At 38.5% G+C, this 17,157-nt stretch overlaps 1 protein-coding gene across 2 annotated transcripts in view; it reads right to left on the minus strand.

The window, feature by feature from the left end:
- The window catches only part of lrig1 (leucine-rich repeats and immunoglobulin-like domains 1), an 85,751-nt gene that overhangs the window by 27,686 nt on the left and 40,908 nt on the right, over window positions 1-17,157 (minus strand). For both annotated transcript variants that reach the window (XM_073072336.1, XM_073072337.1), the window contains exons 4-8: window positions 16,165-16,302; window positions 14,971-15,114; window positions 12,438-12,581; window positions 11,595-11,738; window positions 9,540-9,683 (exon numbers count right to left, since the gene is read on the minus strand). In XM_073072336.1, coding sequence (XP_072928437.1) covers window positions 9,540-9,683; window positions 11,595-11,738; window positions 12,438-12,581; window positions 14,971-15,114; window positions 16,165-16,302 — 714 coding nt within the window. The remainder of the gene's footprint in view (window positions 1-9,539; window positions 9,684-11,594; window positions 11,739-12,437; window positions 12,582-14,970; window positions 15,115-16,164; window positions 16,303-17,157) is intronic.

Consider the following 17,157-nt stretch of genomic DNA (forward strand, 5'->3'; position numbering starts at 1 on the left):
TTTTACTTCCTTTCTCTTCCAGGCTTCACTGGCAATTTCCTATTCTTTCTGGCTGGCTGGGCCTGAATGCCTGCTGGCTTGTTAATCATTGCTGTGTGAAGGCCCCAAAGGCTTGACCTCTATTTGAATAGCTATGCATTTCAGCAGTTTCACACTCACTGAAAGCTCGTCAATCCTCAGCAACAATGGAACCATAATTAAAGTATGCTCGTTTTCTTTCACCAGGTGCAGGACCCTATGAGCCTCTTGCTTTATTTAATTAGAATTCTCTGCATAAAGCAGAGAATTGTGCTGATTGGTTATTCAAAATACAAACAAAAACCTTCCCAAAAGCTAAGATCAAGTAAATTTCTGCCCGATAGTTTCACACTAGCAGTTCAAGATAAAGAGTTCATTTTCCTCCCACTTGACACAGAGGAAAACGGTGGTGACTTCACAGATCCTTTTTAAGTGCCTTTTTTTCCATAAAATATTGTGAACAATTTGGTCACTGTCCAAAAAATAAAGAGGACTTGAACATATTCTATTATTGTTATCAAAAACCTGCTTCAAAAAGGCGACAATCATACCAGTGCCCAAGAACAGGGTGAGCTGTCTCAAAGACTACTGCCCAGTGGCACTCATATCTACTATGATGAAGTGCTTTGAGAGGTTGGTCATAGCCAGAATCAACTCCTGCCTAAGCACCCGGACCCTCTGCAAATTGCCTATTGTCAGCATAGTCAATAACAATGCAATCTCACTGGCTTATTACTTGGCCTTGGATCAATAGTAATACATATTACTATTACTTGGCTGCTATTTACTGATTTATATAGCTCAGTGTTCAACACAAGCATACCCTCAGTTCTAATCAACAAGCTCCAAAACATGGGCCTCTGTACCTTCCTTTGCAATGGGATCCTTGACTTCCTCACCAGGAGACCACAATCTGTGCGGACTGGAAATAACATCACATCCTTACTGGCATACCTCAAGGATGCATGCTAGTCCACAGCCCCATTCCCTCCACCCCCTCAACTGCATGGCTAGGAACAGCTCACATTTGCTGACAAGACAACTATTGAGGCACTCACCTCTGCGCTGACTGGCTCTGTAGGTGTGGACTTACTTTCGGGGACCCTACTGTTCATGCTGTGTTATTTATCTACTTTTTTTTAAATTATATCTGCACCATTTGTTTTCTCCCACCATTTCTTTTTAAATGGGCTCTGTTGTGTTTTTTTTTGTGGTTCCTTGCAAGACGATAATTTTCAAGGTTGTATACAGTATACATACTTTGTAATAAATGTACTTTAAACTTTGAATTTCAGATAATAATGAGATGGTGTAAAGGAGCAAGATAGATCAGCTGGCTGAGTGGAGTCGCTACAACAACCTTGCACTTAACGTTAGTAAGATTGTGGCCTTTGGAAGAGGAAATTGAAGGAGCACACAACTGTCCTCATCAGGTGATCAGTGGTGGAATTGGTGAGCAGCTTTAAGTTCTTGTGTCAACATCTTTGAAGGTCTATTCCGGACCCATAATATTGATGCAATTACGAAAAAAAGGCATGACTGTGGTTATAATTCATTAGGAGTTTGAGGACAATTGGTATGTCACCAAGAACTCTCGCAAATTTCTACAGATGTACCATGGCAAGCATTCTAGCTGGTTGTAACACTATATTACATGCAGGGCTCATTGCAAAGGATCAGACAGAGCTGCAGAAAATTGTACACTCAGCCAGCCTCATCATGGGCACTAGCTTCCCCAGCATCAAGGAAACCTTCAAAAGGCAACACCTCAAAAGTACAGCATCCATCATTAAGGACCCCCATCAAATAGGATTTGCCCTCTTCTCATTGCTACCATCAAGGAGGAGGTAGGTACTCAAGCTTGAAGACATACTAAACATTTCAGGAATAGTTTCTTTCCTTTCACCATCAGATTTCTAAATGAATAATGAACCCATGAACACTATATCACTATGTTTCTCCCCCTCTCTTTTTGACCTACTCATTTAATTGTATTTACATACACACACACTACTATAATTAATAGATTTTTATTACACAATTCTGAACAACTAAACCACTTTAACTAATGCTCAAATAGGTAATGGTATGTCCAAAGAACTCAAGAAATGACTTTTTTTAAATCTTCAATTTTGCCATCTGTTGAAGTATAGCAAGTATTTTCCAATTTTTGGTGGATTTCTAAAACTAATCAAGCATCGTACTACAATCAGTAATTTTTCCAATAATCAGTATTTGTGCAATACTTCGTGTTCCTTTTCTTACTCAGACTCTCTTTCAAAACTAAGATTTTTATTTTAGGATTTAAAGTTAGCAAACTGGAAATAACATTTACACAAAATAGATTAAAATCACTTGAACCTATTATAAGGAATACCTTTTTAGAGCGGTATTTTCTTCTCATTTTTATATACTTGTAGAACAATGCGAACTCATAAACACAGTTTAAACAATTCAAAATATGTGATTACAGATATGTGATATTACATACTAGATAACTAGCAAATCCATCTCACTTGCAGAGACATTACAGCAGAAATTTGGTGCAGAACAACAGGTATGCAAGAACAAAGTAACACACACAAAATGCTGGTGGAACGCAGCAGGCCAGGCAGTACCTGTAGGGAGAAGTGCTGTCGACATTTCGGGCCGAGACCCTTCGTCATGACTAACTGAAAGGAAAGATAGTAAGAGATCTGAAAGTAGGAGGGGGAGGGGAAAATGCGAAATGATAGAAGACCGGAGGGGGTGGGGTGAAGCTGAAAGCCGGAAAGGTGATTGGCAAAAGGGATACAGAGCTGGAGAAGGGAAAGGATCATGGGACGGAAGGCCTAGGGAGAAAGAAAGGGGGAGGGGAGCACCAGAGGGAGATGGAGAACAGGCAGAGTGATGGGTAGAGAGAGAAAGAAAAAAAGGGGGGGAGAAAAAACAAAAAAAAAACTAAATACATCAGGGATGGGGTAAGAAGGGGAGGAGGGGCATTAATGGAAGTTAGAGAAGTCAATGTTCATGCCATCAGGTTGGAGGCTACCCAGCCAGTATATAAGGTGTTGTTCCTCCAACCTGAGTGTGGCTTCATCTTGACAGTAGTGGAGGCCATGGATAGACATATCAGAATGGGAATGGGACGTGGAATTAAAATGTGTGGCCACTGGGAGATCCTACTTTCTCTGGCGGACAGAGTGTAGGTGTTCCCAGTCTGCGTCGGGTCTCACCAATATATAAAAGGCCACACCGGGAGCACTGGACACATTATACCACACCAGCCGACTCACAGGTGAAGTGTCGCCTCACCTGGAAGGACTGTGGTGTAAGGGCAGGTGTAGCACTTGTTCCGCTTGCAAGGATAAAAACAAAGTGCAAGATTTAGGATGAACAAGTTTTATCAATACATTTGTTCTTCAAGATTCAAAGTACATTGTTAAACAGCAATAACAAAGGATATGATCTTTTCTAGTCAGGATTGATTTTCACTTTCCAATTCAAGAATTAGATATTAATCACAGAACTAGAATAAAACTTAATGGAAGGTAACTTTTTAAAAAGCTTTTATTAAAGCTTTTTTGAAAAGTCTTCAGCAGCAAAAATTGTTATATTGCAGAAACGTACAGGAAACACTGCTACACTACCCCTATAGCCCCCTACATTAGAGTATTGCTTACTGACTATAGCTATACCTTCAATGTCACAATTCCAAGCATACTCATCTCCAAACTCCTTAATCTGAAACTCAACGCCTCCCTTTGCAGCTGGATCCTTGACTGCTTGACCAACAGACCACAATCTACAAGAACAAGCAGCAACACCTTGCCAAGATTATCCTCAACAGTGCTCCACAAATCTGCATCATCAGCCCCCTGCTTTACTCTCTATACTCTCACCATTATGTAGCTAACTTCTCTATAAATTTGCAAATGACACTACCATAGTGCACAAATCTCATGAGTCAGAGAATAGGAAAGAAACAGGCAGACGCAGACTACTGGCAAGGTACCTTGCCGACAACCTTCCTTCAACGTCAGCAAAACAAAAAAAGAACTGTCATTAACTGAAGGAAGGAAGGCAATTCAAATGCTTCTGTTTACATCAATGGTGCTGAGATCAAGAGAGTTGTAAGTTACAAGTTATTTGCCATGAACATCTTTGATGTCTTGCTCCAACTACATAGACATAAAAGAAAGCACACTTTCTCAGGAAGCTACATACATTTGACATGTCCTCTTTGACCTCACCAATTTTTAGTATGCTTTTATGGTGCATTGATATTTGGTTGCAACATGGCTTAGCATGGTAACTGCTCTGCTCAACACCGAAATAAATTGAAGAGAATTGTGTACACAGCTCAACATATCAAGGAAACCAGCCTCCCCTCCACTGCCCCCATCTACGTTTCTCACTGCCTTAGGAAAGCAACCAACATTATCAAAGACCCCTTACGCCCTGGATATTCTCTCTTCTCCCCTATCCCACTGGGCAGAAGATACAGAAGACTGAAAGTAAGTCTTAACAGACTCACAGACAGCTTCTATCGTGCTGTTGAATGGTCCCTTAGTGATCAGATGGACCCTTGACCAAACAATAAGGCCCTGCACCATATTGTTTACTTGCATTGTTCTCTCTAACTTCAACACTTCATCCATCTATCAATCAATTTATTCAGAGATACGGCATGGAACAGGCCCTTCCTGCACCACCCAGCAACTCATCTGTTTAACACCAGCCCAATCACTGGACAATTTGAAATGACCAATTAACCTACTACCGTAGATTCCGGACTACAGAGCGCACCTGATTAAAAGCCGCTGGCTCTAATTTTAGAAATAAAATCAATTTTTTAATTATACAGGCCGCATCGGATTTTAGGCCGCACCGAATTTCCGGCGGAACAGATTTTCGGCGCACTGGATTTCCGGCGGACCGGATTTTCGGCCGCTTGTAATATGAGATATTTACACAGAAAGATATTACACGTGTTGGGCTTCAAATTCTGCCCTGTGTTCGTTTTGGAAGAGAGACAACCAACACCGGATTACAGTGCAGCGTGGCTTTATTGCAGAACGCGTTTTGCCTTCCCCTTACATTCTGCTCTTATCTATACTCCTTTTTCCCCCAAACCAAACCCTCGCTACACATATTTGGTAAGGCTAAACTTTGTTATACCTACCGGTATTTGGTAACATCGGACACTTGTGTCCTTATTGGCCCGATACCATTCACACACGAGTTTTACTGTTTTTTTGTTTACTGAATCGCTAGCAGTTTCGGTGCAGCGGAATCCTCAGTTTCGCTCCCTCCCTCCCTTGTACTGCTGTCTAATATCACGTGAGCCATTCCTGACCTGAAGCGGCAGTCCCAAATTAAATCTCCACCGTCTCACCATCGATTCATGTATGCCAAGATTACGCGCAGCAGCTCGATTTCCTTGTTCAACCGCCAGATTGATTGCCTTTAACTTAAAAGCTGCATCATATGCTTTTCTTCGAGTGTTTTCCATGTTGATGAGGGTGAGTACAAATGGCTGATTTACAATAATTTGTGAAGTGCGCTTGATTTATCGTACAATTTCATTGGACCTCTGTGAACTACTCATCAATTTTATTGGTCTACTGTTACGAGGCAAAATGTTTTGGCGGCATGGGAAAAAACTTTCTATTAGCCGCACCTTATTATAAGCCGCTATGTTCAATGCTGTTCAAAGCATGGGAAAAAAGTAGCGGCTTATAATCCGACATCTACGGTAATTGGTATGTCTTTGAACTGAGAGAGGAAACTGGAGCGCCCAGAGAAAACCCAAGTGGTTCACAGGAAAAACATAAGAACTCCTTTACAGACAGCACTGGAATTGAACTCCTAATTCCGGATTTGTAATGGTGTCATGCTAAGCGTTATGCTACCACTGCAATTTTTTCTGCATTATTAATACTTGATTCCCTTATACTACCTCAAAGCATTAACAGGATGAAATTATCTGAGTAGATGGAATACAAAACAAGATTTTTCCAATGTACCTCAGGACATGTGACAAAAATAAACCAATTTACCACCAAAAATTAAAATGTTGGCTGCTTATAACAACACCATTCAGGAGCTAGTGAGAGAGAAAATAGAATGTGGAAGATGTATAAACATTTGAAATACCGTAGATTCCGGATTATAAGCCGCTACTTTTTTCCCACATTTTGAACAGCTTTGAACTCTGCGGCCTTTAATCCAGAGCGGCTAATACATGGTTTTTTTTTCATGCCGCCTCGTAAACATTTTGCCTCGTAACAGTAGACCAATAAAATTGATGAGTAGTTCACAGAAGTCCAATGAAATTGTACGATAAATCAAGCGCACTTTCACAATTAAATTATTGTAAATCAGTCATTTGTACTCACCCTCATCAACATGGAAAACACTCGAAGAAAAGCAAGACCCGAGCGCATCAGACCCGATTAGACCCGATCGCGTTACGCGAGCGCGTCAGACCCGAGCGCATCAGACCCGATTAGACCCGATCGCGTTACGCGAGCGCGTCAGACCCGAGCGCATCAGACCCGATTAGACCCGAGCGCGTCAGACCCGAGCGCATCAGACCCGATTAGACCCGATCGCGTTACGCGAGCGCGTCAGACCCGAGCGCATCAGACCCGATTAGACCCGAGCGCGTCAGACCCGAGCGAAAACGCTGCTTTTAAGTTAAAGGCGATCAATAACTTTTCCTGGTAGGCTGCAGTATATATATTTTTACCAGTCGCTAGGAGATATTGGAATGTTGTTCGTGCTGTTCAGTAAAAAAGTATATGCAACGTAATTTGTGTTACCAATACGTATGTATATTTAAAAGTAGCGGTGCGGCCTTTACAATTAAAAAATTGATTTTATTTCTAAAATTAGAGCCAGCGGCTTTTAATCAGGTGCGCTCTGTAGTCCGGAATCTACGGTACCTTGAATTTGAATCTCCAGTTGTTTTGTTACTGTATCTCAGTACACGAGACAATAATAAACAAGTTTGAGATAATTATGGTAATTTATTGTATTCCTCTTTTGCTCATTTCCCCCAGAAGCTTGCATTTGTGTTGCATCCTTCAGGACTTCAGACCATGTCAAAATTTATTGGAGCTAATATGATACTTTCTGAAATGTAGTCAATAAGAAAACGGAAGTCAATTTGAACATTGCAAAGTCTCATAATAACAGTGAAATCAGCAGAAATCTGATATAATTGTGGGAATTCAAAATAAATGTATTCCCTATACAGCGGGCCAGGCCAGTAGAGTGGAAATAGCAGCTGGAGGGGAGGCTGGGTTCCTTGATATGTTGAGCTGTGTACACAATTCTCTTCAATTTATTTCTGTCTTGAGCAGTGCAGTTACCATACTAAGCCATGTTGCAACCAAATGTCAATGCACCATAGCAGCACTCTTGAGCAGATACTTACCTACTCTGTCTCTCTATAGTGCTCCTTGCCATGTACTTGAGCCAATTTACAGGCAAGTAAACCTAACGCATATGATCTACCACCCAGTCCTCTTGCGTGCTTCCAAGGGCTGATCCGCAGTAAGCACTTCAAAGCACAGGAGAGATACCAGCAATGACAACTCTACAAAATTTTCCAAGTCCATCAACGAGCAAAACAAATGAACCAACCAACATTCTCTCCAAGGCCTACATTCCCCGCACTGGGCCATAACTGCATCAATCAGCTCCGATGAGCAGGCCACATTGTTGGCTCCATTACAGAGAAAACCAAATGGACACAGGAAAAAGGTTCAAGCTTCTTGGCACACACTGACATGTGGGAATCCATGCTTATGACTGCACAAGATGAAGAAGCATTTGAGACAGCAATTGAGAACTCAAGAGTACCGCCATAAATGGTGAAAGCTACACATCGCATCTCAATCACTCATAATCCCCTTCTCCATCAAACTCTTCCTTATCAATCACTTTGGAACAGACAGAGCTGACGCCATCAACTATGAGGGACTATACAAGATGATTAGCAAAATATCAACACCTTGTTCTTATCAGAATATCACCATTATTTTTTATGTCTACTTAAGATGCCAGATAGCACCCTAAATTAACATCTCATCCAATAATGCAGCACTGGTCTGTTACACACACAAACTTCAGCCAAACTGTGTGCTCAAATCTCCAGAAAAAGAACTTGTAACTTTCTAACACTGAACTGAGAGCTCTACTACTGAGCCAAAACTGACACCTAATTTAGATTAATCTTAAAGGCCAACATGAAGGATGATATCTCCATGTTTTTGTAAGTGTAATAAAACAGGATCATATTAACTCAGGAGTCACAAGAGACTGCACAAGCTGCACTGGAGCAAAAAAGAACAAAATGCTGGAGCAACTCAGTAGGCCAGGCAGAGGAATGGTTGACACTCAACCTGAAGCATCCAAACTTTCCTCTGCCGCCACAGATGCCGCCTGAGTTCCCACAGCAGCTTGTGTTTTTTGCTCACATTAACTAAATGTGTAAGATCAAAAAAGCAGTTTGATTAATTATTCTCCAGAAAGGTATAGCAGGTAGTGACCTGGTTTTGATTGTACCTCCAGTGCTGCGCATAGTTTGCACTCTCTCCCTGGAACCATGTGGGTTTCCCCAAGATCTTCAGTTTCACAAACCAAAGATATACTGGTTGGCAGGGTATTTCACTCCTACAAATTACAATACTCCTGTCCCAGACCACCCCACTGCCTTACCGAAGTAGGTGGTTGTTGGGGAGCATTAAGGGAAAATAATGAGAGGATCAGTTAGAGTGTTACAAGAACCGGCACAGAAATCGAATGGCCAAAAAGGCCTTCTCCTGTGTCAATGATATTATGAAGTACAAATGAAAAATCTGAATGCTGATTTCACACTTAACTTAGACAACTCATTTAAAACAAAAACTTGCATCTGTATTATGCTCGCAACCTGCCATAGTTTATGACCACAATGTGTACAACTTGCTACAAGAACAAGCCCAAATGACACTGCCAGACTACTCCCACAGAGAACCCTGTACTGTTAGGTCTTATATTGGCACATGGAGGGGTGAGCAATTATAGGACCAGACCTTATGTGAGTTGATGACATGATTTCTATGTTTCACAAATGAATCCTTGATATTGCCATGCAGCTATGGCAGTTTTTTTTTGGTGTAGGATGGCAAAATTCCCATCACCCACTCCAATTAAAGAGCATAGCTGAGAATCAACATAGTGGCTTCCCTATCAGTTATTTGGGATGAAGCAAGAGACTAAAATATGCAAAATGGTGGTTGGTTGGATGACTTCAGCTTATATACTTATTGTATCCAGAAACATATAAGGCAAGTATGTGGTATTTACACAGTTCAGCGATGTATCTTAATTACCAAGAACCAATTCCTTTATTTATGTGTTCATTGAACTCCAAAGCACAGCACTACTACATAGGAAAGTTGTGAAAATATGCTGCAGACCACACCATAGATTATCCGCATAGAAATCAATCTTGTTTATGTCTCTTTGAATAACTGACCAGTACTTACAATTGTTGTAGACTCCTTAATCCCTTAAAAGCTCCATCTGCAATATGACTGATTGAATTGTGGCTTAAGCGGAGGGACTGCAGTCCACTCAGCCCCACTAGACTTGACTCATCCAATCTCATCAGGCTGTTGTGGGAAAGGTTCCTGAAAAAAATGATTTAGAAGAATATGGAGAAGAAAATCAATGACCCTAATCTAGGTTTCATTTAAATATTCCCAGTTGAGGAACCTGCAGTGTTCATTAGCAGAATCTCCAAAAATCATAGTTCATAATTCTGCATTCCTACCATCACCCAGTCCTACTGACATCAACAAAAACAGACACTGGATGTTCTCAGTGCCGCACCCTACATAACTCAGCTATTCACTTCTTAAGCCTCTAGAATAGCAATAGGATTTAAAGTGTCACAGCTATAATAAACTAGCAACTAATGCAGTCAGGATAAATGAAAACACTGAAAACTCATTTCATCACATCTCTTGCTCCGTGCAACTCAGTTAAATAGATAGCTATTATGAAGCACAGAGAGTAAACATCTCTATAGTCAAGTGTGAAGGCTCCATATTACTCTCTGTATACCAATTCTGTATTCATTCCCAATAAAGAGCACAAGGAGCACTCAAGTGTTTATTCATAAGATAAATGCATTGCCTCATTTCTTCCACAATCTCACATGCAACAACTAGATACAAAAAGCCAATTCACATCAACTTGTTCAAAGTGCTAAAAGATGCATTTCAGGTGTTGGATACATTAAAGGAATCTTTGAGTCATTTATGATAGTAAACACCTCCTCTTCACCATGAAAATGTAAGTGATCAAAAACCAAACATGGCTATTAATATAAACACGAGAAAATCTGCAGATGCTAGAAATCCAGGCAAGACACTTAAATGCTAGAGGAATTCAACTGGCCAGGCAGCATCTATGGAAAAGAGTAAACAGGTGATGTTTCGGGCCAAGACCCTTCATCAGGACTGGAAACAAAAGTTGAGAAGTCAGAACAATGGAGAATTCTTATCTCTAGATATTGCCTGGCCTGCTGAGTTCCTCCAGCATTTTGTGCGATCGTTGTTAATATTCCAGCCACCAGTTCCCAAGCTTGTGAGATTTTCAATCTGATTTTCAAAAACATAGCTTTGGAAATAATTAACCTCGTATGTATCAACTGTAGTTTGTGTGAAGTCCAAACAGTTTACCTAAAGATAACCTCTAGTACAGCTAATCTAGCTGCATTTATAATGTATACACTAATTTCCTTTACAGCAACTAGTTTTGCACGATGCAAATGGAATAACTGTCTAAATTCAAAACTTTGTTCACTATAAATCTAATTGAGCCAAGTTTTAGTTTCACTTCTGTGTTGAAATATTAAACACTACTAATAAATTATTCTGCAACTAAAAATAATCTGTATTCTAACAAAAATATTAAGGAAGAATTCAAACACAATTTGTGATTTTCCACTATTTGTTGTATATCAATTGGGTAATAGAATAAAGTAACATAGTTTTCCAGACTTTCTCACAGCCATTATTAGAGCAATCCAAAACAAGCAGAAACCGTCTGAACTTCGGAATGAAATAAATAAGGGACAGGAAACAGTTAAAGTTACTTAATAGACAGAAACAGACCTCCAAAATCAACTACATTTGTTCAGTTCTCTAATACCAGAACATAGAGGATTCTGCAATTACGTTTCATACATGTTCCAAATAACTCCAGGTACTTAAATTAGTTAACAATTGAATGCAATTAATTTAGAAAACAAATGTGTAAATACAATTAGGTAAAATATTCTTGGTTACATTAATAAAATACTGCAGTTTGTTTAAATTTCTAGGCTTCTCTGAAAAAAGTATTTTAATAAAATATACTAGAGGTATATTATTTGTTTGCAGTATAAGTGTGAAATACTATGGGCAAAATGATTATTACAGATACTAGTAACTTCAAATACTTTTTAAATAGAAAAATTAAATTAAAATTTGGAATATGGGCAATATTTACAGCCTGTATGATGAAGTTAAAAGCAGGTACTTCATGTCACTTACAGTTCTACTAGCTTCTGGCAGAATCCCCAGGCATCAGGGTTTATTCGAGAGATGCTGTTATAACTCAAGAAGAGCTGCTGCAGAGAAGACAATCCATAAAGCCAGCCACTTGTCACTTCATTCAAGGTATTGTTGTCTAAATGTCTAGAAAAGATTAAAGATTAGATAAATTATCTTCTAATATTTTGAAGGCACATGCCACTTTAAAAAAAAAACTTGTCTTGAAGAAAATTCGAAAGTCAAATGTATTTCATTTCAAAGCTTAAGGTGACTGTAAAAGTGAATATTTGGAAACTAAAGTTAGCAACACTAGGATGTGACTAAAACACACTGCCCATTTGCTATACAAGGATGTAGTTACAAAAAATTCAAACAGTTCCCATTCTGCCCTCCATCAGTCTGGAAAAACGTCACATGACTTCTGGCTTTTCACCCCATCATGATGTTGAAGCATTTGATGTTGAGGGCAAACTAACTCGACTTAAAGTATCAATCAAATTCATTCTGATGTAAATGTAACTACAGGATGTGAAAATTCATCTATCCTTTAGAACCACAGATATACATTGCACATTGAACATCAAGATTTAATATTATTAATATGTGTCCATTCATACATGAGAGGCAATGAAAAAAGGATGAATGGAGAAAAGATAGTATAAAATATAACTGTATTCCAAAATGACCTTATAGTTTTTAATTATTTTGAGGATCTGGGTGTTGGCTAATACTTATTGCCCATCCCCAATTGTCCTTGAGGTGGTGGTGGTGAGCTGCCTTCTTGAACTGCCTGTTCTGTAAGATCTAATTTATCGACTGACATCATTCCTTAAAGTGACTTACAGAACTTGCATCTTGGCAAGACCCCAAAAGGCTCCATCCATAAGTTTACTGATGTTATTTCGCTGCAGCTTAAGAACCTCCAAGTTGTCTAGTCCGTGAAATGTTAGACCATCGATGAGACGTATTCTGTTGCGGTTCAATTCACTAGAACATAATACACAAAAATTCAGTGTAAACCCGCATCCACTTGCTGCTGCCTTACTTTAAGACGACTGACAGATCCCAAGGTAACAGTTTTCAAAAGAGACATTATCTTTTCCACTGTTTCCTCAGTGTTCAATTATCAATGCTGCACAGAATTAAAAGAACAAATATTCTTTGTCATTCACCTGTGGTGTTTATCAAAATATTCATTAAAAACTATTGAAATTTGATCCCAGAATGGAGGATTCAAACTACAAGTGAACTGACCAACAAAATCTGATACAAGCATGTTTTTAATGACATGTATACTGGAATGTTGAGTCCATGAGAAGCTACAACAGAATATACATTTCTTTATTTTGCCCAGGGCTCCAAAAAGGCCACCTTCTGTTCCAATTTTCACCTGATCACTGCAAATTCCAATCTCGGCAAGTCATACGGTGATTTTTAATTAAATAAGTATATTAATTCCAGCATAAATAGGTCAAAACTTAACAAACATAACTGATGAGCAGGCTCCAAAAAAAATGATTATGAAAGTCCAAATTGATATTCACATTGAGAATAAAAATGGAATTACCAATGATAGTAAATCCAAACTACTGTGGGATTTACATAGAAAACCACATTGCTTGCATTCAGAATATGGAAAGAAAACTTAAGTTAATGCATTGCTTTATTCGATTACCTTTTCTTGGGAAAATAAATTACTCAAAATAACATTCTCAGCTGCTCAAGTAATCTGACCTCTCCTTGTCAAATTAGCTGAGTTGAAACTATTATATGCAAGAGGCAAATACCAAAAAAACTATATAAATGGAAGTGTGAAGACAGTGAATTATATGGTGTTGTGAAGCACAGCTTCCCAATAAAGAATGTATTTGTGAGTTTCTAATTATTGTACTGATTTACATTTGTGGTAAAAGTCGTGTCTAAATGTGATTTTCAATTTATGTAGCTGGCTATTTTTAAGTTTAGAAAGGATGTGCATTGCTTATTACTCAAATGCAACAAATTAAATAATCCATGTTTTGAAAGAACAAATTCAGTAATCACTACACAGTATATAAAGGAAGAAAGGAATTCAGTTTACATGCTTTTGCATCATTCCAGTTTTTAAAAAATCACATCAAATTGGAATTTAATAAAATTTAAGGCAACATGAGTGATTCTGGAGATGCTGGAATTTTGGAGGAACACACAAAATGCTGGAGGAAATCAAAAGAATGGTCTCAGCCCAAAATGCTGACCGTTCTTATTTTCCATAGATGCCCTCTGACCTGCTGGGTTCCCTCAGCATTCTGTATAATAAAATTTAATTTTGATTTGATTTATTTTGCTGCAAAGATCAAATTAAGTAAATCAACATGATAAAACAATTCCGTTTATAAGGTACACTAAATATATTTAGGGCCAGCTGGTGGTGTAGAGGCATCAACACTGGACTTCAAGGCAGATGGTCCAGAATTCAAACCCAGACAGGTCCCAGACTGGGCAGTAGCAGTATCTGCACGAAAGAAAGGTCTGGCAATCGACTTCCATATCTTGCTATGAAAACCCTATGGACCTTATGGTCCATGAGTTCATGAAGAGTCGGACTCGACTTAACAACTGAACAACAACAAATATACAAGGGGTGATTGATAAGTTTGTGGCCTAAGGTAGGAGTCAATTTTAGAAAACCTAGCATATTTATTTTTCAACATAGTCCCCTCCTACATTTACACACTTAGTCCAGTGGTTGTGGAGCATATGGACCTTGGACCTCCAGAAAGTGTCCACAGCAGGGGTGACTGGTAAGTTCATGGCCTAAGGTAGAAGGAGATGAGTTATACAGCTCTCGTTACATGCACATGCAGTTCAACTCTTTGAGTGACTATGCAGGAAGTTTGAAGTTAATAACTCATTAGGGGTGATTGATAAATTTGTGGCCTAAGGTAGAGGAGATGAGTTATTAACTTCAAACTTTCTGCATAATCACTCAAAGAGTTGACCTGCATGTGCATGTAACAAGAGCTGTATAACTCATCTCCGTTCTACCTTAGGCCACGAACTTATCAATCACCCATCTGTAGACACTTTCTGGAGGTCCAAGATTCGTATGCTCCACGACTGCTGGACTAAGTGTGTAAATGTAGGAGGGGACTATGTTGAAAAATAAATGTGCTAGGTTTCTAAAATTGACCCCTTTCAAAAAGTGAGGTAACTCACCAACGTTCACTAGATCAATGCTTCATACTTTGCTGCTAGCCACAAATTCAGGGAACTGTATGCATGCTTTAAAATAAATCTTTGGCATTATATACACTGGGGGGAAAAAACTGTTTACTGTGCAAGTACAACAATCCTAGTAAAATTGACAATAAAAAGATTCTCAATTACTACTTACAGTTGCACCAGATGTGGCAACTTGAAGACCTTAACTGGCAGATGTGAAATTCGATTTTTGCTTAGCCGAAGAACTTGTAAGGTACTTGATAAATTATCAAATATGCCAGGCTCCATAATACTGATTCTGTTATTACCCAGATATCTACAAGAATAGAAGTTGACAGGTTACGGTAGGGTTTATTAGCAGACCCACCAGCTGTGATATAAGTCACAGTAAAATAATATTTATTTAGGTCACTTTTTTAAATTCACTGCATTCTGAAAAAGGTCAAAATAAAAATCAGAATTCTGTGGGCAAAGCAAGACAACCATTTATTCAAAGGAAAAGCTACTGTAGTGCACTGTATTTTTGTGAAGTGAATTTCACCTTTTAGACTACTAATGTTATCTTTGGACAAGGTTTTAGGTTTATGGTTAACAAAGAAGACAAAATTTATAGCAGAGGAGGATGCAACATAAGCTTGCTGACACTTTACAAATGGAAAAAGTCAAAAATGCTGTCCTCCATTCCAACAGCCCTGTTTCTTCCACTGTTTCCTTTCAGTTCATCTTAAACATATTAAAAACAACTATTAAATGGTAGGTTCAAGGCCTATGCTAATGTCTTTTACAGAATTGACACTCCAGTGTAATACCTAGTATCATAATGTAGGGATACCACCTTACTGATGAGCTAATGAACAGTGGCCTGAATATCTTTTTGAGCAGATGCAAAAGTCACATGGCAATTTGTCAGTGCAAGGGAATTATCTCCAGGACCCTCCTAATATTTCTATTTTAGTATTACCCAAACAGATCATCCAATTTTTACATCCCTCACCACACTTAGATAGCATCTGGATAAGCATCAAAGTGCCTATGGTTGTAAAGCTACAGGCCAAGAGCAAAACATGTAAATGATCTATTAGCTTTTTCCTGACCACACATAGATATGACCCATTGTACCATAAATTTCTATTGTGATATAACACAAAAATTGAACTTCATACCAACCCTATCCTGTGCCTTATAGACAGCCAATCCACTTTCAGAATTAAGCAGGAAATAATAATTTGTGTGATGAAGCAAGGTCATAGTAACATAGAAAACCTCAAGTAATTAAACTGTACCACTGATTTGTTTTCTATCATTGAGAAAACAGTAAGTCCTTTCCAGCTCTTGATCAATATTTTAAACACAATACAATACTCACAAATCTTTAATCTTAAGATGCTGTGGAAAGCAATTATTTTGGATTTCAGTTATTTCATTGTAAGTTAGATCCAATGTTTCGAGGGACTCATAAAGCTTCAAGTGATTTGCCTCAATGCTGCGGATTTTGTTGTGATGCCTGTTAAAGAAAAAATATACAAGTGAAACAACTCAGTCAATATTGGGTAAATGGGGTGGTGGTGGGGTGGGAAGAGGAGAAATATGCCTGTGCACATTTGCAGTGTATGTGTATGAGTGCACATGTGTGCCTACATTTCTGCATGTCCTGATGTTAATGCAACAGAGTCTAGTATCCAGTTATCTTGGACCAAGACCAAACACAAAGCCCAGTCAAGCCGGCATGGTTGGTGGTGTGTAATAGCCAATTCATGCTAAAAATAGGTACAGGCAACTTTAACTCCTTAATAAGAACTTGCCATTTGGAACATCAGCATAGTCATCAACAAGGATAGGAGAAAAAGAAATCATTGCATATCCTATTCTGAGGTTATGTTAAAAAAAGAGCATAAGTTCATATTTCTATCGACTAGCGAGCATATTTGCAACTTCTACCAGGTCCACATTATAAAATAGATTTCTGTTTGAATCAACATGAACAATACTGAAGCAAATACCCTAGCATATTCTAAATTATTAAAACCACCAGGAACAAACAAACAAAAACAAAACTGCATGGAAAGTTTCTCATTGGAAATGTCAAATTCATTTAAAATTGAAATAGAGACCACTTCCTTTCTGACAAAAATCATTAATTCAAGATTTAAGATTGAATGAAAATAAACAACAAAAGGAGAATGAAATAACTGTTGCTCCAGATCTGGTGCAGCATAAAAACACAAGCATAAAGAAAACAATTATAAAAAAAACAAAATGCAATAAATATGAATATAAAAACAATCCTATAAAACACAATGAGCAAGAACTGTTTTAAGTGTGGCTGTAAATTATACAAGATTAGCATATATATTTAGAC

Source organism: Hemitrygon akajei, chromosome 19, assembly GCF_048418815.1.
Source record: "Hemitrygon akajei chromosome 19, sHemAka1.3, whole genome shotgun sequence".
Lineage (NCBI taxonomy): Eukaryota > Metazoa > Chordata > Chondrichthyes > Myliobatiformes > Dasyatidae > Hemitrygon > Hemitrygon akajei.